We start from the raw sequence: 22,960 nt of genomic DNA on the forward strand, positions 1-22,960 counted from the left end.
TCATTTTTGAAGTACTAAAGCCGAAAACTTTTGATTATTATGTACAATTGGCTCACACAAAGAAATGAACATAGCAAAATTACATTGTTTGACCAAATAATACCAATGCTATGTGATGAACTTTGCAAATTTTCTACTTACCCTCTTCCCCCAACCAAAAGAAACAGAAATAAAAAAATAAAAAAAAAAATAGAAAGAGAAAAGGGTTCTATGCTATTGCTATGTTGGGATGTAATAATTGCCTAAGCAGTTGCATAACTGGAATCTATAAAAGCTTCACAGATTCTCATAGCTTTTGGGACAGCCTAATGAATTTCAGCTAGCTTTTTCTGATAAAATAGAAACAAGCTCGGATCGAGCTTTTTCGAGGGCACTTGACAAATTCTCAGGTTTTCTACCACCTGCCTGAGCAAAATTAGGCCTGCCACCCCCTCCTCCACCGCATAGCTTCGCTATAGGCCCAATAAATTTCCCTGCTCGAACTCCCATGCCAACCACCCCCGGTGAGAATGCAGCGATTAAACTTACCTTGCCTTCACCAGGACATGAGCCCAAAATCACAGCTGCCGGATCTTCTAATGTATCCACTAGGTAGTCAGCTGCACTCTTCAGTGAATCAGCATCTGTATCATCCATGCACTCAACCAGCACCCTGTAAAGTAATTTTCCAGAAAGCAACTGTATTATTCATAGAATGCTCTTTTAGATCTCCAAAGGGGAAATTGTAAAAAAAGATGTATTATTGATTGATATATTGATTGATAGATTACAAGATTGATATATTCTGTATATTACAACTCCTATATATAGAGGAGAAGATGGTAGTGGAGTGTGTGATAGTGGAGGTGGTAGGTGTGGAGAAAGATAGTGGAGGTAGTAGGTGAGTGGTATAGTGGAGGTGGTAGGTGTGGAGAAAGATAGTGGAGATAGTAGGTGAGTGGTAAATTCTAACAGCCCCCCGCAAACTCAAGGAGGATAGAAACTAACCAACTTGAGTTTGGAGAGAGGAGCAAAACAAGAAAATACATAAAAATAAAAAAAAGATAGGAGACACTGTATGGTCGTGTCAGACCGTTGGTGAAGACACTGGATGGTGGTGTCATAACGTTGTAGAGGACACTGTATGGTGGTGTCATAACGTTGTAGAGGACACTGGATGGCGGTGTCAGACCGATGTAGAAGACAGTTTATGGGTCGTGTCGGACCGTTGTAGAAGACAGTTTATGGGGTCATGTCGGACCGTTGTAGAAGACAATGTTGTGACAGTTTACGGAGTCTTGCTGGACCCTTGTAGAAACTAACCGGAATCAATGTCGGGACAGTTTACAGAGTCTTGTCGGACCCTTAAAAAGTCTCACCCTCAAAAGGTGTGCCCAATTTTGTCAAAAGGCGTGCCATCAAAAGGCGTGCCCAATTCATCAAAAGGCGTGCCATCAAAAAGGCGTGTCCACTTTATCAAAAGATGTGCCATGAAAAGGCGTGCCAGTTTGTCGGGCGGCAAGAGGCGCGCGAAAAAAAGATGTATTATTGATTGATATATTGATTGATAGATTACAAGATTGATATATTCTGTATATTACAACTCCTATATATAGAGGAGAAGATGGTAGTGGAGTGTGTGATAGTGGAGGTGGTAGGTGTGGAGAAAGATAGTGGAGGTAGTAGGTGAGTGGTATAGTGGAGGTGGTAGGTGTGGAGAAAGATAGTGGAGATAGTAGGTGAGTGGTAAATTCTAACAGAAATAATATCAAGACTTGTTAATGTCAATTTTTTTTGTTTTTGTTTTTGTTCTTTTCTGCGCTTGGGTTTAGGTTGAGTTGTCTGAATGATGGCGGTGCGAGTTAGCTATGTTGAAGAGCTTAATATAGATTGTTGGGCTCATTTTCTAATAGCTTAAGCTTTGGGGACTAATGGTGATATAACATATGGTATCAGAGCCAGAGAACTAGGGATGGGTAGGGTGCATATCCTTGGCTTGTACATGGTGGGTGCTGCCAAGCGAGCACACTGGTGTGAGGGAAGGTGTGAAGCGAAATTCCACATCGACTGGGTACAAAAGTAATGTGCAGTATATAAATCTGAGGGCACCTCGTGCTGAGCTAACTTTAGGGTGTGTTTTTTCCAAGACTGTGTAACAAGCTATTCTTTACAAGTTTGAATGATTTCGTGTGCTCTTTATCATAGATGTATAGTTGATCCAAAGTTTCTACTCTTTAACAATGATGGAACTACAGAAGTTAATTTAATACCTGATATTTTTAGAATTTCCCACAAGCAATACATTGTTTGCGATGATTGAGGCTCTGTGAACTGCTGCTTTAGCACGAATAGCAGAAATTTCATTTCTTGCCATTCGCAATTCCTCCAATAGTGTTTCTACCCTGGCTGGTACATCTTCAGCTTTCACCTTTGCAGAATGAATTTTAATAATGAAAACATTGGAAACAATCAGGTGTTCTCTATTTAGCAAAAAGAATACAGAAGAAAACATACTTTGAGAGTGGAGCAGAGCTGTTTCATGTAGTTATCTCTAGCATTGATGTATTCGATAAAAGCTTCACCAGCAACGGCTTCTATACGTCTGATTCCAGACGCAATGCCCTGTTCTGAGATTATTTTGAAGCCACGTATTTCAGAAGTACTGCTGACATGAGTGCCACCACATAGTTCCATGGATACACCTGGAACCTCTACAACACGTACCTAAAATAATCACAGTATTTGAAGGAAAAATCAAATCCTATGTAAAAGTATGTTCCATAAGTTACAGCATTTATGTGTTGTGAAATGAGCATATATTTTAACACCATTTTCTGTCAGAACTCAGAAGTACAAAAGAAAAGATTTTATAGAAACTTGAACCTGTTCTCCATATTTTTCTCCAAACATTGCAATAGCCCCAGCTTTTTTAGCATCAGTTAGAGGCATCACTTTAGTTTGCAGAAGTGTTGAGTCCTCAATCCAGCTATTGATCAGTCCTTCAATCTCCATGAGCTCATTGTCCAAAAGTGGCCGGTGGAAGTTGAAATCAAATCTAAGACGATCAAAAGCCACCAATGAACCAGCTTGTGATGTTTCCTGGCCTATTACTTTTTTAAGTGCAGCTTGTAGCAAATGAGTAGCAGTGTGATGAACCTGCCAAAGAGCAAACAAGGTTCACAAAAAGTAAAGTTTTGAGATAGAAAAATAAACTAACAAACACTACTGTAGAAGTTTGCATCATTAAATATGCAGACGAGTGCTGACAAGTTAATTATACTGTAAATGTGGTAAACTGTATTATTTAAGCCAGTACCTTAGCTCGTTGCCTCAGCTTTGCATCTACCGCAGCTTCCACTTCACCGCCAACCTCTATACTTCCCTCCTTGATAGTACCCTTATGAACAAATATATTACCCACCGATTTTTTGACGTCTTTTATCTCTATAACAGCAGTCTGTTGGTTTCCAGCTTCGGGAATAAATAGAAAACCATTGTCTCCAATTTGACCACCTGATTCAGCATAAAATGGTGTCCTATTGAGAAAAACTTCCACTTCGCTGCCTTCGGAAACCTGTAGTACCGGTTTCCCATTCACGAAGAGAGCCTCAACTACTGCTCTGGTGGAAAGTGTGTCATAACCTAGAAATTCTGTGTCACGAATATTTTCAGCTAGATCTCCGCCATCTTCAACTTCAAGTTTGACAGCATTATGTGCAGCCTGAGACTGACGTCTTTGGTTCTCCATTTCAATATCAAAACTGTTCATATCTATACTGACACCGCATTCATCAGCCACTTCCCTAGTTATCTCCACGGGAAAACCGTACGTGTCATACAAGAGAAATGCATCCTTGCCTGACAAGCAAGGTGCAGTGCTATTTTCCTGAGCACTTGACAATGCGTCTGCTAACATTTGATCAAGCAGCTTTTCCCCTCTCTCCAATGTTTGTACAAAACGTAGTTCTTCCCTCTTCAACTCCTTCAAAATGCGGGATGCTCTTGTTTTTACGTCTGAATTTATGTGGGTGCTCATGTCAATTACTTTTTCTGCAATCGTAGGCAAAAATGCTTCTTCAATATCCCCCTTTATACCAACTAACCTGCCAGTACGAACAGCCCTTCTGATGAGTCGCCGAACTACATAACCTCTCCCAATATTTGATGGGACAACGCCGTCTGACAGGAGATAAACGATTGCACGCAGGTGATCACCAATTATCTAAAACAATGGAAAGTTTTATAGTACCAGTGCAAATATAAGAATAATTAATATATGCTAGAGAAAACTATTGAAGATATCACAAACTCTTGGTGATAGCATACTTTAAGGTTTGTTTTCGTAGAATCATCCGCAAGAGCATATGAGACATTTGCCAATTTTGAGGCTTTCTCTATAATGGGAAAGATCAAGTCAGTCTCATAATTGTTGGGAACCTGCAGACATGGTAGAATATAAAACGAAGTGTGAAGTTGAACTAAAAAATAACCAAAAGAATCTTCAAGAAATGATTCTTCTGAAACCAAAATGAGATTATTGCAGGGGAAGTTTGCTGTGGGCAGTACAAACTCCATTACCAAGATTCGTATCAGATGGAGGCATCCCATTTGCTTTGATATGAGAAGTACTTAAACCGTTCATAACTCAGATGTGGCAGAGCTAGAAGTACCTTCTGAAGGATGCGAGCCATACGCTCCAAACCTAAACCAGTATCAATATTCTTTTGTTTTAATGGTTCAAGTGAACCATCATCCGTTCTATTGTATTGCATGAAAACCAGGTTGTAGAACTCTACGAACCTAGTATCATCTCCTAAGTCCTGCAAATGAAAAACATCAACTCAATAATCAAAATCATAGTGATAATGCTAATAAATAATTCAAATACAAAATAGTCCAGCTTCACCCAAACCAATATAAAAAAGAAAGGAAATGGTTTTAACAAAATATGTACAACATCTGAGTGTCCTCTCTCAGGATGGAAATCATAATAAAGCTCGGAGCATGGACCGCAGGGACCAGTCACTCCACTAGTCCAAAAGTTGTCTTCTTCACCCATCCTCTTTATACGCTCCACAGGAACACCAACCTGAAGCAAGAACCAGATTTATGAAGTTAATTTCACATATCATTTATATCTGGAAGCTATCAGTAAAAGAACTCTCACGTGGAAGTATACAGTCCCCAAGAAGTGAAGAACAAAAAAGTCTCAAATGGACACCTCGGACATACCAGGCAGGTGCATATTTGTAACTTGAATGACCATGAAGAGTGATTTTAACGAGGGTATGAAAATTTTGGAAACGTTCATGAAAAGCCTCTTTGGCATGAATTTGGATAGCTAGACATCTCTTTACATGGAAAACAATTTTAATGATCAGATACGCAAGCGGAGAAAATTACAAAAGATATATTAGACTATAAGTACAACAATATGATTAAAGTTCTTGTCTGCTTACCTCGTCATGCCACATTTCAAATGCTTCATCATCATCTTCATAAACACTTACCCATACTCTTTCAGCTGGCAATCCAAACCTGAGCAATTAAACAAATACTTTCATTCTTCTTGCTAAGAGAAACAATCACAAATTCATAGCTACGACGAGGAAAAATTTATTCAAAAAAAAATTTGAAAAACCCATCCTTTTAGTACTGTATTGACCAACATCTGGTACTAACATATTGGAACCTACGCCCCCCAAAAAAGGCATTTATGCTTGATTTTAGGGTCTGTTTGGCAGATGTGCACATGGACTTTACACTCTTCACTACTAGTATGGATCCCAAAATATTTACAGTTTTGACTGCTGCTTTTTTCCCATTGCTAACAACAGTGTCATCCCACAACAAACACTGTCCAAGGATGTGCCTTTGAAACTACAACTACTTGCAGCCACTAGAATGGTTACATCTTATATAGTGAATTGATGCTCATAACATTTTAAGCTCATAAATAATTCCAGGCGTTGATTGTAGACATAAAATTGTGGAAATATTATTCAAAAAATACTGCTTGTATGACTTAAAAACCAGTTTTTATCAGAAATTTTATAGGCCTGGCACCTATTGAGAAACATAAAACTTCATAAGAGGTGCCAACTTGAAATAAGGATGTTGAGATTTATGGCAAGTCAATAAGGGAAAAAAAACAAATTAAAAATAGACATATTCAATCAACAAAAGGAGTGTGAAGACAAGAGAATTATCAGTCTAGACTTTAGTGTCACAATAAAATTACTCATACATACTCCAAGGTAGTAAGCTCCCATGCCCATTTAATTGCTTCCTTCTTGAAGTAATCTCCAAAACTAAAGTTTCCAAGCATCTCAAAGAATGTATGATGTCTAGATGTTCGACCTACATTCTCAACATCATTTGTGCGTATGCATCTTTGGGAAGTTGTGGCACAGGGTACCTGTCTATGTACCTGAACAAAATATGATGATGATGTTAAAGTGGCTCAAAATTGTATTCGAAAGAACGTATGTAATATACACATGTTCATTAATGTTAAAACCTATCACCTACTTCACCCACTTAAACCTACTCCACTAAACCTAACCCACTACACCACTACCACCTCACCTACTCCACTAAACCTAACCCACTACACCACTACCACCTCCACTTCACCTACTCCTTACCTACTACACACTCACCCTCTTCTATATATAGGAATCATGAATCATTGTAATATATATCAATAAACATACATCAATTAATAATACAATCATTTCTCTTTATACATTAAATTTCTACATGGTATCAGAGCAAGGTTAAGCTCTTGGTGCTCTTCGCCTTCTGGCGGGCGGCAACTTTGCCTTAACCGCCCGCCAGACCTCAACCAATTAAAACCTACCAAAACCTCCAACCACTGCAGCAACTCAAACCACTGCTAGCTCGAATTGACGCCAACTCTTCTCGCAACCAGTGTTTCATTTCGGCCTACTGCAGATACAGATTGCCTTGCTGCAACTCCGGGCACCGTCGCCGACCATCCCAACTCGCATGGTTTGCATGCTTCGTGTCCAGCACCTGCAATATTGCTGCGTCTGTCAGCCGTGACTGCTGACCACGACGCCTACCCAATACGTCGTTGGTCCGTCCATCATCCTTCTCATTCACTGCTCATGCGAGCTACATGTGCTGCCGCCGACCTGTTCTAACTGTCTCGGTGCCGTGTATGTGTTCAGATGTAAGAACACAAGACATGTCCTCTCGTCCCAAAGTCTCCACTCCTCTCACCTCCCTCCGCCGCCTGGCTGAAGGTTACTGGTTAAAACAGTCCTCGATGTCTCCCTATGCAGATTTTGTCACTGCAATGCTTATTCGTTCAACTGGCCTGAATCTTCAAAAAGCATATTCTCAAAGATTGAAATCACTAGGCCTTGTTGGATTGTTGGAAAATTAAGAGATTCTTTCATCTGGGGATATGGCTGCTCTGGTGTACTTATGGAATCCTTTTACCATAGTCAGCTGTGTGGGTTTGTCTACTTCTCCAATTGAAAATTTGGTCATCATACTGTCACTTTATGGAGCTTGTACACGACAAATTCCATTGGCAGCTTTTGGATGGGTCATAGCAACACATTTGTCTCTTTATCCTGCTATTCTGATTGTACCGGTGATTCTTTTATTAGGTTATGGTCCAGATGCTCCCCTAAGGAAATTGTTACTGCAAAGGAATTCCTGTGAACTGACAGGTCAACAGAAGGAACTGAAAAATCAACCAGTGCAACTAATTTGTTTCTCTTGGAAACCAGTTGTGTGTTTCTTCTTGTGGGCATCCATGTGGGCATTCTACGTGTTAGTTCTATGTGGCATTTCTGTTAAACAATATGGTGGTCTTCGGGAGATGTTTAAGAGAACTTATGGGTTTATTCTCACAGTGGAAGACTTGTGCCCAAGTTTGTCATCTTGTTAAAGCAAACAAATTCACTCTCTCTCTCTCTCTCATCTTTCCACTTTCAAACCCACAATCCTTTTTTTTAATCAACCCACTCCCTCACTTTCTTTAAACCCCTCTTTCCCTCACATGGGCTTGTCCCCTCTCTCTCCTCCGTTTGATTTCAAAATCCATTATTTTTATTTATTTTCTCCAAACCACTTTCCTTATTTCCCCATCTTTCATTTTGATTTCAAATATATTTTTATTATTTCTTTCTTTATTTTGCTTTCACATTATTTTTTATCTTTTTCAAATTCCATTCATACCATATAGCTTTGCACACCAAACCATAATTTATTCATCTCAGGGATTAACCCCGATCACAATTTTACACACACACACACACAAAAAAAAAAAAAAAAAAAAAAAAAAAAAAAAAAAACACAACACCAAAAGGTTTGTTTTCTTTTCTGCAGACGGCCACCCACCGACCTCACTTCTTCGCCTATTCCGCTGGTCTTTTCTTCTTGCCTCCGTCCTGGGTGGCCCTTGACGGTGTTGCCTCCGTGTTTCCCACTCCACTGGGCACGATCACTCCACCCTGCTCTCCTCCACTGCAGCATATGGCGGACCTCCAAATCGGAACATAACGGTGGCCTTCCGCTTCAGCTCCTTATTTTCCGCCTTTAGCACACTTATCTCTGCTCGCGCATCCTTATACATGCGCTGGAGCAGAGCCAGTTGGGCGTTTAACTGCTGCACCTCATTTGTCCTACTCTGCAGCCGGTGCGACAAGTTTGTGACCGCAGTCATGGTTTCCACACGACTCCAATGTATACTGATTCGCCTCAATATCTGATTGCGCTGCCATTCTTTGCTCCACAGACCGCATAGGAAAGGTCAACGGAGCAAACTCAGGGGCGTTTGGTTGAGGTTCAAGGGCAACCGCACCGGTTATCTCTCTTGTGGACTCGTTGAGGTCGGGAAAGAGAGTAAGCAGACCACGGGAAGAAGAGGCCATGTTCTGGGTAGCTGGACGGGAAGAAGAGGCCATGTTATGGGTTGCTGAGTGTTTTAGAGACGGGTTGGTTACAGAGTGTTTACAGAGTGTTTCAGAATGCCAATATTCAGCGGTTTCAGCCTGGTTTGCACAGCCTCCGCCTCAACCTTGGTTTAAATAGCCAGGGCAGATACGCGCCTCGCGCGCCACTTGACGCCAGACGACAAAACGGGCGCGCCAGCCAAGGTAGTCACGCGCCTCGCCATAATGTCCGGCACACATTTTTATGGATTGGGCGCGCTTTTTGATGGCACGCCTTTTTATGGATTGGGCACGCCTTTTGATGGCACGCCTTTTGAAAGATTGGGCACACCTTTTGAGGGTGCGACTTTTTAAGGGTCCGACAAGACTCTGTAAACTGTCCCGACATTGATTCCGGTTAGCTCCTTCATGGGTCCGACAAGACTCTGTAAACTGTCTCGACATTGATTCCGGTTAGCTCCTTCATGGGTCCGACAAGACTCTGTAAACTGTCCCGACATTGATTTCGGTTAGTTTCTACAAGGGTCCAGCAAGACTCCGTAAACTGTCACAATAACTATCACAACATTGTCTGCTACAACGGTCCGACATGACCCCATAAACTGTCTTCTACATCGGTCTGACACAACCATCCAGTGTCCTCTACAACGTTATGACACCACCATACAGTGTCTTCACCATCGGTCTGACACGACCATACAGTGTCTCCTATCCTCTTTTCTTTTATGTATTCGTCTATTTTCTTGTTTTGTTACTCTCTCCAAACTCAAGTTGGCTAGTTCCTATCCCCCTTGAGTTTGCGGGGGGCTGTTAAAACCTATCACCTACTTCACCCACTTAAACCTACTCCACTAAACTTAACCCACTACACCACTACCACCTCCACTTCACCTACTCCTTACCTACTACACACTCACCCTCTTCTATATATAGGAATCATGAATCATTGTAATATATATCAATAAACATACATCAATTAATAATACAATCATTTCTCTTTATACATTAAATTTCTACAATTAATAACAAAATGAATAAGACAGCATCATTGCATTCCATTAGCAGAGCTTGTAGACCAAAACCAAGAGACACATACCCATCAAAAGGCGAACAAAGGGGGCAAAAAAGAAGGAAACTACGACACACATTAATGAAAAACCAGTCAATTACTAGATTAATGAATCATACATTTGGTAATCATCAGACATCATGCCAATATGTTAACCAGCCCAATTACGAGATGTGCACCAGTGCCTTTTGAAAATAAATTTTTTATCCAAGGTAAGGCCTCGTTTGGGAACAGGCTAATTTAGTAACTTTTTGGCCATTTGGCTAAAATATGAACTAAAAAAAACTAGTATGTTTGGGATGACTTTTTGGCTTTTTACGAAAAGATGTGCAAAAAGTAGAGAGAAAAGAGAATCTTTGACTTTTTGATATAGATTGTTGGCTTTTTGGCTAATTTAGTAACTTTTTGACTTTTTGGCTAAAAAGGAGGGTTCCCAAACGAGGCCTAAGTGTTTATAACTCCATATCTACATTTGCTTAAAATAGTATATAGGTGTGTAAAAAATAAATTGATAGAGAGAGAATTACAGAGAAAATAAATTATATGTATTGATTGATGTATTATTGATTGATGTATATTGATATCAATTACAACGATTCATGATTCCTATATATAGAAGAGGGTGAGTGTGTAGTAGGTAAGGAGTAGGTGAAGTGGAGGTGGTAGTGGTGTAGTGGGTTAGGTTTAGTGGAGTAGGTTTAAGTGGGTGAAGTAGGTGGAGAGTAGGTGGATTTTAACAGGCCCCCGCAAACTCAAGGGGGATAGGAACTAACCAACTTGAGTTTGGAGAGAGTAACAAAACAAGAAAATACATAAAAATAAAAGAGGATAGGAGACACTGTATGGTCGTGTCAGACCATTGGTGAAGACACTGGATGGTGGTGTCATAACGTTGTAGAGGACACTGTATGGTGATGTCATAACGGTGTAGAGGACACTGGATGGCGGTGTCAGACCGATGTAGAAGACAGTTTATGGGGTCATGTCGGACCGTTGTAACAGACAATGTTGTGACAGTTGTTGTGACAGTTTACGGAGTCTTGCTGGACCCTTGTAGAAACTAACCGGAATCAATGTCGGGATAGTTTACAGAGTCTTGTCGGACCCTTGTAGAAACTAACCGGAATCAATGTCGGGACAGTTTACAGAGTCTTGTCGGACCCATGAAGGAGCTAACCGGAATCAATGTCGGGACAGTTTACAGAGTCTTGTCGGACCCATGAAGGAGCTAACCGGAATCAATGTCGGGACAGTTTACTGAGTCTTGTCGGACCCATGAAGGAGCTAACCGGAATCAATGTCGGGACAGTTTACAGAGTCTTGTCGGACCCCTAAAAAGTCGCACCCTCAAAAGGCGTGCCCAATCTATCAAAAGGCGTGCCCAATCCATAAAAAGGCGTGCCCAATCCATAAAAAGGCGTGCCAGATATGATGGCGAGGCACGTGAGTGCCTTGGCTGGCGCGCCCGTTTGTCGTCTGGCGTCAAGTGGCGCGCGATACGCGTGGCTGCCTCGGCTATTTAACCAAGACGGAGGCTGAGGCTGAGGCAGAAGCTGAGACAGAAAAACTGAGAGAAACCTCTGAAAAATTCTTCGTTTTGCTGAGAAAGATACTCTGTAACACTCTGTTGCCCAGAAAAATGGCTTCGTCTTCCCGCGGTCTGCTCACTCTCTTTCCCGACCTCAACGAGTCAACAAGAGAGATAACTGGTGCGGTGGCACTGGAACCTCAACCAAGCACCCCGGAGTTTGCTCCGTTGAACTTTCCTATGCGGTCTGTGGAGCAAAGAATGGCAGTGCAGTCGGATGTGGAGGCCAATCAGTATACATTGAAGTCATGTGTGGAAACCATGACTGCGGTTACAAATTTGTTGAACCGGCTGCAGAGTAGGGACAAATGAGGTGCAACAGTTAAACGCCCAACTGGCTCTGCTCCAACGCATGTATAAGGATGCGCGAGCAGAGTTAAGTGTGCTAAAGGCGGAAAATAAGGAGCTGAAGCGGAAAGCCACCGTGATGTTCCGATTTGGAGGGCCGCCATATGCTGCAGTGGAGGAGCAGGGAGTAGTGATCGTGCCCAGTGGAGTGGGAAACACGGAGGCAACACCATCAAGGGCCGCTCAAGACGGAGGCAAGAAGAAGAGACCGGCGGCAGAGTAGAGAAGAAAAATGCCACTGTTCCGATTTGTGTTGGTTTTGTTTTGTTTTGTGTTTTTTTTTTTTTTTTTTTTTTTTTTTGGGTGTAAAATGGTGATCGGGGTGAGCACCGACATGAATAAAATGAGTTTGGTGTGCAGTTCGTCTTCTTCCCTTTTTTTTTTGTGCAAAAAAAAAATAATAAGGGGAAAAAAAAGATGAAAAAAATAAAGTGAAAGAAAAAGAAAAAAAGAAAGAAATGATAAGAAGATATGTGAAATCAAAACGAGAGAGTGAGGGAAAAAAAAAATTGGTTCATGTGAGTTTCTTGGCCCACGGTTTTGGTGAAAACCTGCAATGGGTTTGGTATTTTTTTTTTTTTTTAGATAAAATAAAATAAATAAAGGTAAAGTGGGGTAAAGTAGGGGTAGCGTGAATCAGCATGCGTTTTAAAAAGTGAGGAAGTATGAATTAGAGTGGGTATGGATTTGTACAAAATAATAATAAAATAAATGAATGGAGAAGGTTGGCCCACGCACAATTAAACTATGATCAAAATTAAGGCAATGAGGATACCAAGAACTATAAGCTTTATCTTCATATTCTGTAACCACATTTTCCTCCTCATTTGGGTACCCTGGGTCCTGAAGTCTTGTGCCTGAGAGCGAAGGTTCTCTGTTTTATCCACTAGAAGCTCAATCTTCTCTCCACGATCCAAAACCTTCTCAATATTTTCCATCATCACTCCTTTGACTTCTGAAACCTGAGCCTTTACTTTGGAAAGCTTGCTGATCTCCTCTGGATGATCCACACAGCACTGTATCTGCTCCTTAAGTTTGGGTCCAAACTCCCTATTCAGGCTATTAGCAGCAGCAGTTGCAGCTTTTCCACCACCATATCTCTTGGTGAAATCCTCCTTAACTCGTTCAAGAAATGCCATTGGAATCTGTCTGCCAGCAGATTCCACAGCGACGACACAATAAGTGAAGCCGTCTTCGACGAGATAGTTGAAGGTGTGGCCATCGCAGTTGTAGGTGAACTTGTTGTCGGAGGAAGGGAGTTTCTGGAGGCACTGAGAAGCGATGCTCGTGAAATTTCCAGTGAATTCGGCGAGAACCACTGTTCCTCTAGCCACGAAGCTGTAGATCAAAGACTGTTGCCCCATCTCTCTCACACTCAAAACCCTAAAACTTAGAGAGACAAAGGGGTAGAGAGATAAACGGACGGAGAAATTTGTAGAGAGAGAAAGTGATGTGCCGAGAGGGAGAGGGAGGTTTGAATTGGTTGAGCTCCGGCGAGCGGTCAAGGCAAGGTTGCCGCCCGCCGGAAGGCGAAGAACACTAAGATTTTTAACCTTGCTCTGATACCATGTAAAAAATAAATTGATAGAGAGAAAATTACAGAGAAAATAAATTATATGTATTGATTGATGTATTATTGATTGATGTATATTGATATCAATTACAACGATTCATGATTCCTATATATAGAAGAGGGTGAGTGTGTAGTAGGTAAGGAGTAGGTGAAGTGGAGGTGGTAGTGGTGTAGTGGGTTAGGTTTAGTGGAGTAGGTTTAAGTGGGTGAAGTAGGTGGAGAGTAGGTGGATTTTAACAAGGTGGCTGGTTTTTGAAAACTTGATAATGGAAAAACACACATGCTAATTACTAGATTTGCCATTTCTTGATGTTTCCGGCATTGAACAAACGCGGTCCTTGACAGCAGATTTTGTTCCTTGGCGGTCGATCTTTTGAGTTTGAGGAGGTTTCGTTGGAAGCGCCTGGACACTGCGATGTGTCAATTGTGGAGAGGGGGCTTGGGCTTCGTCAGGCTGTGGTGGTGTATGGTCATGATGTGCGTTGGATGGTGGCGCGAATGCGGTTGGCCTCGCAGGACCCAGGTAACTTGCAGTTTTTGGGTCGTCTCACTAGGGGTAGTAGGATTGTGGCAGTATGGGTTCGTGGCGAGGAAAGTGGTGGTTCGTCCTTTCAAATAGTGGTGACGGCAGGGAAGAGGCGAGAGCAAATCTTCATTCCTATGTCGGATTTTGGGGATGGGTGGGAAGGAGTGGCCCTGGTCCTTGAATGTTTTGGGATGCATAATGGTGGTTCAATGTAGGGTAAGGAAGGGTCCAAACCTGGTCCATCGCAATCAGCCATGGGGGGAGTGACTGACGGGGTTAAGGAAGTACGGAGTGCAATAGAGGTGGAATGGTTCCGTTTGTTGGACAGGTCGCTTGTTGGTAGAGTGGGGGAGATGGGTGGCAAGGGGATGAGTTTTGCCGCTATGTCTGGTTGGGTAAATCAATGGTGGAAAACAACGGGGAAGGTGGAGGTGCGTCCGTTAGGAGGCCAGGCGTTCCTCTTTGTTTTGCCAAATCGCCGTGAGGCAGAGGTGTTGCTGCGACGGCAGTGGATTGTTAATGGAAGGGATCTAGTGTTGGAATGGTGGTCACCTTTAGCACTCTATACCTCGAAAGCTACAACCTTGACAGCGAAGAGTGTTTGGATTCAGGTGATGGGAGTGCCCATCCACCTTCGCGGGGAAGATGTTTACCGTGCCATTGGTGATTAGTGTGGTGGTTATGTGGAAACAGATGAGTCATCAGTGGATTTGGGCTATGTTTGGCTACGAATCAGAAGTTCTCATAGCACACCGACGCATGTGGTTGTCTGATGGGGTTTGTGGCAGTTTTCTTTACCTGTATGGGTGGAGGAGGGACCTTCGGTGGAACTAGCAGTGCCGGAGATGGTGGGCGGTGGAGGAGGTGGAACGGATAACGATGGGCGAGATTTGCTGCAATCAGATCGAAGGAAATGGCGGAAATTGGGGGTCAACGATTATCTGCAAAGATTTGGGGCAGCAAATGGGGATGGGTAGACGGGGTAATTTTTTTGGGCCAACCCCATATGGGCCTGGGTTAGGATTTTAATTGGGGAAAACAGGGGGGTCATTTGGGCTTTGCTAAGGTCCAAGCTAAGAGAAATGTGGTAGTGCCCAAATAGAAGTGGGCCAAACAACAAGGGGTTCATCGAAGTGGGCCATCTCAAGCTGTCATTTTGAGCCCAAGGAGGGATGGGGGGGTTTAATCAGTGGAAGCCCAAGCAAACCCAGTTATCAGTCGAATATTCTCCACGCTAAAAGCTGGGTTTGGCCCTAGACCAAATGATCGGTCTTCGCCGGTGTTGTGCGACTTGATGGGCAATGCCGAGAAGTAGCCGACTGGTCCACTGCCGTCGTCAGGTGTCGTCGTTGATGCTTCTTCAGATTTAGAAGGGGTGGAGCAGCATATTGATGAGGTGACGGAGCAGCCGCCTAGTACAGCCGGCCTATTGGAATCACGACCGTAGCAATTTGAAGGTGAAGCAAGTCGATGGACTGATATGACAGATGGGTTGAGCATGGTGGTCAGGCCTGAGGCAGGTTCCGATGAGGTGGCTGTGGAGAATGGTGCAAACGAGGAGGTTGATCTTGAGAGAGATACTGTTGGGTCAGATGATGATATACCACTGCCAGAGGAGGTTTCTGCTTGGGTTTTGTCTCGAATTAATGAGGTAAGCCAATTATTGGAGGTCTCCTTTGAGGGCCATGAAGAGGAAGCATTGAGACTATTTTCGGCAATAGAGGAATCATGGAGAGGTGATGTTCCTCTTCAGCAAGGGATGGAGTCTGCTAGCCATAATGTCAAGAGTGCCAGGGAATTACGTAGGTTGGAATGTACTATTAATTATGATCGGACTAAGGGAGGTGGAGTGCGGGGTACCAGAAAAGGACGTGATCAGCCATTATTATCATGAGATTAAAATTTTTGTCTTGGAATGTGCGAGGACTAAATGACAAGGGGAAGAGGGTTTTGGAGAAATTCGTCCTTAGAAGTGCAAAGGCAGATGTGGTATGCCTTTAGGAAACAAAGATGGACTGTATTGAGGAGGCAATAGTTCGGGATCTTTGGGGTGGCTGATTTGTGGACTGGGACTTCCTTCCTACACTAGGGGTGGCTGGGGGTGTTCTTCTGTGTTGGGATCAATGAGTGGTGGTAAAGGAGGATGTAGAATTGAGAGGTTTTTCATTGTCTTGCCTCTTTCGGTGTGTAGAGGATGATTTCAGATGGGCCTTCAAGGGGTTTATGGCCCAATTTGTGGAGTAGAGAGGCCAAGTTTTTGGGAGGAGCTACAGAGTATTGCTTATTGGTGGGGGGTTCCGTGGTGTGTGGGTGGAGATTTCAATGTGGTTCGGTGTCTGGAGGAGAAACTAGGGGCTTCCTCAGGGAGGGGTCCAATGCGGCGTTTTTCTTTATTCATTGATGAGATGGAATTAGTTGATTTCCCGCTTCAGGGTGGTGGTTTCATTTGGTCCGAGGGTGGAGCAATGTCTCGAATTGATAGATTTCTGGTCACAGGGGATTTGGAGGAGCATTTCTTTTGGGCAACTCAACGGCGATTACAACGTCCAACTTCAGATCATTGGCCAATCTTGCTGGATAGTGGGGGTATCAGGAGTGGGCTAACGCCTTTTCGGTTTGAGAACATGTGGTTACAATCTGAGGGCTTTGTGGAGATCGTTAAAGGCTGGTGGGTGTCTTACAACGTGGCAGGGTTGCCTAGTTCACAGTTAGCGCAGAATTGAAACTCCTCAAGTTAGACTTGAAGAGATGGAATAGAGAGGTTTTTGGGCAATTGGAGGGGCAGAAGGCAAGAACCTTAGTAGCTTTGCAGGCATTGGAGGAGAAACAAGGTGGCGCGGTGTTGTCTGAGGTTGATATGGCTCGCCGAGAGGAAGTTCGGTAGGAATTTGGTCACATTGCTCACATGGAGGAGATTAGTTTCCGCCAGAAGTCTAGATGTCTGTGGTTGAAGGATGGTGATCGTAACACAAAGTTTTTCCATCGTATGGCAAATGCTCACCGGCAGGTTAATCAGATTGGTCGTATTTGAGTAAATGGGGTGGAATTTTCGTCCTCGGAAGAGGTCAAGGCAAGTATTGTGGGTTTTTATGAGCATTTGTTTTGGTTCGTAGGGGAGGGGTGGCGACTGGGTTTGGATGGGGTAAGTTTTGATGTTATTTCTGAAGAAGATTGAATTTTACTACAAAGGCCATTTACAGAAGAGGAGGTGTTTAAGGCATTGCAAAGTATGCCTGGGGATAAGGAGCCTGGTCCGGATGGGTTTACTATTTCATTTTTTCAACAGTGTTTGGGGGTGGTAAAATCGGAGGTGTTGGCTATGTTTGAGCAGTTTCATTAGTCAGGTGAATTTGAGAAAAGCCCTAATGCTACATTTATTGCCTTGATTCTGAAGAAGGGGGGGCGGAGGATATTAGAGATTTCCGGCCTATTAGACTTCTAGGGAGTGTGTATAAGGTGTTGGCTAAAGTTTTGGTGAATCGTTTGCACAGTGTGTTGGTAGGGGTGGTATTGGAATCCCAGAATGCTTTTGTGGTGGGGTAGGCAAATCTTGGATGCGGTGCTTGTGGCGAATGAATGTGTGGACTCGCGGTTGTGTCAAGGGAAGGAGGGGATTATTTGTAAATTAGATATTGAGAAGGCCTACAATAATGTGAATTGGGAGTTTTCTGGAGAGGATGCGATTTGGGGAGAAGTGGCGGCGTTGGATTCTGTTTTGCATTTCTGCTGTGCGAATGTCGGTTTTGGTTAATGGTTCCCCGACAGGGTTTTTCCTGACTCATCGCAGGATGCGGCAGGGTGATCCTCTATCTCCTTTGTTGTTTATTCTGGTTATAGAGGCTTTGAGGCATTTGTTGGCTAAGGTGGTGCAAGCAGGTTTGTTGAATGGTTTTGAGGTAGGAGTGGCTCCGAGGAATGCGATGGTGTGTCAGCAAGGTTTTAAAAAGCGACCGCAACCGTTACGTAACGGTTGTGGTAGTTACCGTCACCCGTTACGGCCGCTTTTGCAGTGTGATTGACATTCACAGGTGTATCGGCCGTAGCGGTTGCTATAGCGGTCGTAACGGTGCCGCAACGGCCTGTTACGCACCGTTACGTAACGGTTCCGAATTGCTTCTTTCGAAAAAACACAAAAAAAAAAAAAAAAAATTGAAAATAGGGGAAGAGAAATAGAGAGAAGAGGGAAGATGGAGGAACAAGAGATAGAGAGAGAGAAGAGGGAAGATGAAGAACATGTTATTGATTTGTTGAAATTGTAAGACCTATGCTATTCTATTCAGCTGTTAGCACTCAACCATTTTGTTTGTGTGTGTCTATCTATATATTGTTTGAAAATAATAATAATAATAATAATAATAAGTGTGGTCATTATCTATTTGGCTTGATTAATATATATATATATATATTTATGCTTTTATTTATTCTCTTACTTTTGTCATTGTTTATCTTATATATAATAGTTAGTGATTGATTTTTTTGTATAATATAAAATCATTAATTATTAAAATAAAATGTAAAAAATTAAGTTTATAGTAATTTAAAAATATGAAATATATTGGATCAAACTTAAAAATTTATAAAAATTGAAGCAAATATTGATCATGGAAAAAAAATGTGTGTATCGGTAAGTTTTTTTCAAATTGTGCAAAAAATAAAAAAATTCACGGTTCCGGTTACCGCAACCGTTAAGCTATGACCTTTACACCCCGCAACCGCAACCGCGCCACCACCACTGTTACGGCGACCGCAACCGCTTTTCAGAACCTTGTGTGTCATTTGTTTTATGCAGATGACACGCTTATTTTTTGTGATGCGGAGGAGGCCCAGATTGGGCATTTGAGATGTGTGTTGTTGTGTTTTGAGGCAGTGTCCGGCCTTCGGGTGAATTTAGCAAAATCAGAATTGATTCCAGTGGGGGAGGTGGTGAGGTCTTCGGTTCTGGCAGCCATTTTGGGGTGCAAAGTGGTCTCTTTACCTGTCATATATTTGGGGTTGCCTTTGGGGGCGTCCTTCAAAGCTACAGGGATTTGGGAATGGGTGGTGGATCGGGTGCGACGACGGTTGGCAAGGTGGCAACGACAGTATTTGTCGAAGGGAGGACGGCTTACATTGATTAAAAGTGTTATGTCAAGTATTCCGACTTATTTTATGTCTGTTCATGTCATCCCGGTCTCTATAGTGAGGCAGATTGAGAAACTGCAGAGGGACTTTTTGTGGGGTGATGGGGGTGAGGGTGGTCATTATCACTTGGTGTCTTGGGATCGGATTTGTATGTCTAAGGAGCAAGGGGGATTGGGGGTTCGGAGGTTGGTTTTGTTTAATTTGGCCTTGTTAGGGAAGTGGCTGTGGCGTTTTGTGGAGGAGAGGGAGCCGCTTTGGAGGCGAGTGGTGGTTGCTAAGTTTGGTGTGGGTAGAGGGGGAGTGGTGCTCGGGACGGGTGGGTCATTCTCATGGTTATAGGTTATGGAAAGGGATTTGGCTGGGTCGGGAGGTGTTTTGGCAACGAGTGAGGTTGAAAATTGGTGTGGGGGATAGAGTTCAATTTTGGCGAGATAGGTGGTGTGGAGACTTGTCTTTAGAGCTTCGATTTCCTTTGATCTTCGCTATTGTTGCTAATTCTGAGGTGTTGGTGGGTGCTGTGAGGGTTAGGGAGGGGCAGTTGAGGGTGTAGAACATGCAGTTGCGTCGTGATGTCCAAGATTGGGAGCTAGATCAATTAGTGGACCTTCTTGGCTTTTTATATGGTTTACATCTTGGACAGGCGGATAATGATGCCTTGGTTTGGGATTGTCCTAGGGCCAAAGGTATTTTTACAGTGTCCTCGTTCCATGGGGCGCTTGTTCAAGATAAGTGTGTTTTTGATGGCACCTTGGTTTATCCATGGAAAAGTGTTTGGGTGCCCGGCATGCCACCCAAGGTTGCCTTCTTTGTGTGGACGGAGAGTTTGGATCGTATTTTGACCATTGATAATTTGATTCGTCGTGGGCATATTTTGGTGAATTGGTGTTGCTTGTGCGGTCAGGCAGTGGAATCAGTTGATCATTTGCTTATTCATTGTTCGGTCTCTTCTCGTCTTTGGATGCTTGTGGTGATAATTTTTGGGATGGTTTGGGTTCAATCAGGTTCTTTGTTCGCAGTTTTGTAGAGTTGGGTAGGGGGGAGGGTGGGGAAAAGGCGTCGAAAGGCTTGGATTCTTGCCTTGCATTGTTTACTGTGGTTGATTTGACTGGAGCGTAACAGGTGGGTGTTTCACAGGGTGGCTCATTCCATCACTTGGTTAGAGAGGCGGCTTCTTACTGTTTTGTATAGTTGGGTGACAGGTTTAGTAGATTCAGATGTGTTGGCTTTTACAGATTTTGTGGAGAATTTGATTTGTTAGTTTCGTTGGGCTTTTGAAGCCGTTTTTGTATTCTTTGTATCTTCTTGATGCTTTATCTATAAAGTTTGGTTATTTATCCAAAAAAAAAAAAAATAGTATATATTCAGATACAACTTACAAGACCCTAATATTATGTGATGAGAGAATGGAGAAGTATTTCAATATGGTAGTATAGAAAAATCCATTACCTCATGTGATGCAATTTTATCCTTAATCATTACAATTGTATGGATGACAACTTAAATATTGAGATATTCCAACAACAGTAGAGCATGGTGTGTCTAATGAGGCATAAATACCTACAAGTTTTAATATAATAAATAATTCACTGTGCACAATGATCTCAATGTAGCATACTAAAATAAATAATTCACAGTGCACAATGATCTCAATGTAATATATTTCTATATGCTATGTCCAATATAATCAACTGAATGCTAAGTTTAGTCTTTATTTTCAATAGAGTGATCCCAAGTCAGGCTTTGTAAGAAAATTCTGAACTACATGTAAATACCTTTCCCAAGAATATGGGCTTGAACTGAAGCATTCCAGCAATTGTCAGCAGAACTGTTGGATCATCTGGTACAAGAGAAGCACTTGGAAGGACCTTGTGACCTCGTGAAGCATAAAAATCAAGAAATCGCCGGCGAATGGAATCCCCACTTGTGGGGACATCCTTGGATTTATCCTCAACCAATTCCTCAGTCATAGGTTGTATTGAGGCTGAAAGAAGATATCCAGAAAAGGTTTTTATATCATTCGGAAGACAGATGCTGAAGAATTTGTAAGCTCCTATGACAAAAAATGTGAACAAACAAGAGTTCTCTACCTGACGTAATTCTTGTGGTGAAGTTTACTTTCCGCGCTCCCTTCATTTTGGAATGTTTAGAGGGAAAATGATCCCTGCAACCTGTATGCAGGTTCTAATGTGTCAGCCTCAAGAAGGGAACTTAATGCAACCCACCCCCCCAAAAAAAAAAGAAGACTACTCATGTCGTGGTAAATCTAGATAAAGCAAAGTTCACAGAGAAAAACCAAAAGAATACACTACACTGCACTCACAAATCCCCAAACCTGTAATTTTTGTGCCCTGAAGAGTCTGGAAATTTATACATGGCAATACAATCAAACACTTGAAAAAGAGTCCAGTTAGTTTGTTTCGATTATTTTTCTATCCAAAACCACGATTGAACTTAAGAAATTGAAGGATTTACCAGAGTCGAGAAAAATAATTATATCTCCTGCCCTAAGTTAATAAATTTGGTTTTTCTTGATTTGAATCTGATAATCAAGAAAACTCTAAAATTACAAGGACGAATTGAGACCTTCAAATAGAAAACCAAAGTTCAAAAAATAAGCACAAGAAGTTAAACTAATTATTCCAAATTTAAGCAATAGACTAAAGCTTAAAGACTAGAATTTGTTCAATCAATTCATACATTCATGTAGCTTCAAGTGAAATAAAAGTCATCTTCAACCAATATATATGTATACCACAATTGAGCAAGAGGACTCTTGAATTCACATAAAAACACTACACCACTTATAAGAACTCCAATATTACGAAGTACAAATCAATAATCCCCACCACATGCTCTTAAATCTTTTAAAACTCACCCTAGCTTTGTATACAAATTACTATCCCTGCAAAACTCATTTCAACTATTAAGTCCATGAGTGCTTCCAAAAATAAGAAAAAGGCCTACAAAAACTAAACTATACAATAAAAGAACAAAATCTAACTTATCTATTAATCAAAATTAAGATAAGAACACGGATGAAAAGAGAGAGATTTGCAATATGGGTAATAAGGAAAAATCACTTCAAGAATGTTTTAGCCCTAAAAGAAACACAACTTAATTCTACCATCTTAAAAAAGTTTGATCATAACCTTTCACATACACTTCCTGTAACAGCAATTTTTTAATTTCCTAAAAGACAAATTAAAGACCCAATTTGCTAAACTAACATAACATCACTAGAAGCAAAGGTAAATTAAACCCAAGGAACTCAAACAAATTTTAAGATTTAATAAATGTATTCAAGGCAAAGAAATTACCAATGGAGAGGGCAAGTTGGCATCTTGGCTGAAATCTTGAAAAAGGTCTTGAAGTAAGAAATGGGAGCAGAGGTTTCGCTCCATGTATGCAGCGCAGAGAGAGTTCCATCTTCAAGCCTTTCATGGCCGCTTATCTCTCTCTCTCTCTGTGGTTCTCTCTATATTTCGAATTGGTGTTATTTTTTAGAGAGAGAAAGAGAGTGAGTGAGGGAGGGCGGGAGAGAGACAGGGAGATAGAGGGATAAGCTTCGATGTGATATCCACATAATTTGCAGTTGAAAATTGTAAGGTCAGTTGTGAGGTGTATTACAAGTTATTTTGTGACTAAAATAATCATAAAATATAAAATAAATTATAATAAATAAAATATTATATTTAATTTATAATTATTATATATATATATTTCTTTTATAAAAGGAGTCAAAAAAATCTTCTCAAATTAAATTTTTTGAATAATTAAAAAATAAAAAAGTGAACCCACTTCCTAAATAAAAACTGAGAGGCCA

General features: G+C 41.8%; 1 protein-coding gene and 2 pseudogenes across 3 annotated transcripts; 1 reads left to right on the forward strand and 2 right to left on the reverse strand.

Annotated features, from left to right (window-relative positions):
* Positions 1-3: 3 nt before the first annotated feature.
* LOC145815366 (alanine--tRNA ligase, chloroplastic/mitochondrial-like) lies at positions 4-22,752 on the reverse strand. 2 transcript variants are annotated; one of them, XM_082911983.1, is made up of 13 exons: positions 22,455-22,752; positions 21,225-21,305; positions 20,910-21,118; positions 6,231-6,409; positions 5,439-5,517; positions 4,937-5,068; positions 4,650-4,799; positions 4,306-4,416; positions 3,296-4,201; positions 2,863-3,135; positions 2,494-2,703; positions 2,250-2,407; positions 4-652 (listed from the first exon to the last, which is right to left on the reverse strand). In XM_082911983.1, exons 1-13 carry the CDS (start codon positions 22,576-22,578, stop codon positions 316-318), a joined length of 2,949 nt encoding a protein of 982 aa, XP_082768109.1. In that variant the 5' UTR covers positions 22,579-22,752; the 3' UTR covers positions 4-315. The 2 variants fall into 2 exon arrangements, with proteins under 2 accessions (XP_082768109.1, XP_082768108.1); XM_082911982.1 differs by having other exon boundaries at positions 4,934-5,068.
* Positions 6,991-8,041, forward strand: LOC145815368 (uncharacterized; annotated as a pseudogene).
* LOC145815369 (vesicle-associated membrane protein 721 pseudogene) lies at positions 12,492-14,004 on the reverse strand (annotated as a pseudogene). The gene has a single exon (XR_014358306.1). The product of XR_014358306.1 is annotated as a vesicle-associated membrane protein 721 pseudogene (transcript).
* Positions 22,753-22,960: the final 208 nt, after the last annotated feature.

This window comes from Camellia sinensis, unplaced genomic scaffold (assembly GCF_055761805.1).
Source record: "Camellia sinensis isolate YWXY unplaced genomic scaffold, ASM5576180v1 Unanchor2, whole genome shotgun sequence".
NCBI classification, from domain to species: domain Eukaryota; kingdom Viridiplantae; phylum Streptophyta; class Magnoliopsida; order Ericales; family Theaceae; genus Camellia; species Camellia sinensis.

What these genes read in the sequence shown, in the direction of transcription:
- LOC145815366 (XM_082911982.1), bottom strand. Translation starts at nt 22,578, where the DNA reads ATGAAAGGCTTGAAGATGGAACTCTCTCTGCGCTGCATACATGGAGCG. An exon ending in AGAGAGGACACTCAGATGTT is followed by an intron (nt 4,800 to 4,933) that starts GTACATATTTTG and finishes TTTCATTTGCAG; the next exon opens with GACTTAGGAGATGATACTAG. An exon ending in TGGCTCGCATCCTTCAGAAG is followed by an intron (nt 4,417 to 4,649) that starts GTACTTCTAGCT and finishes CCATGTCTGCAG; the next exon opens with GTTCCCAACAATTATGAGAC.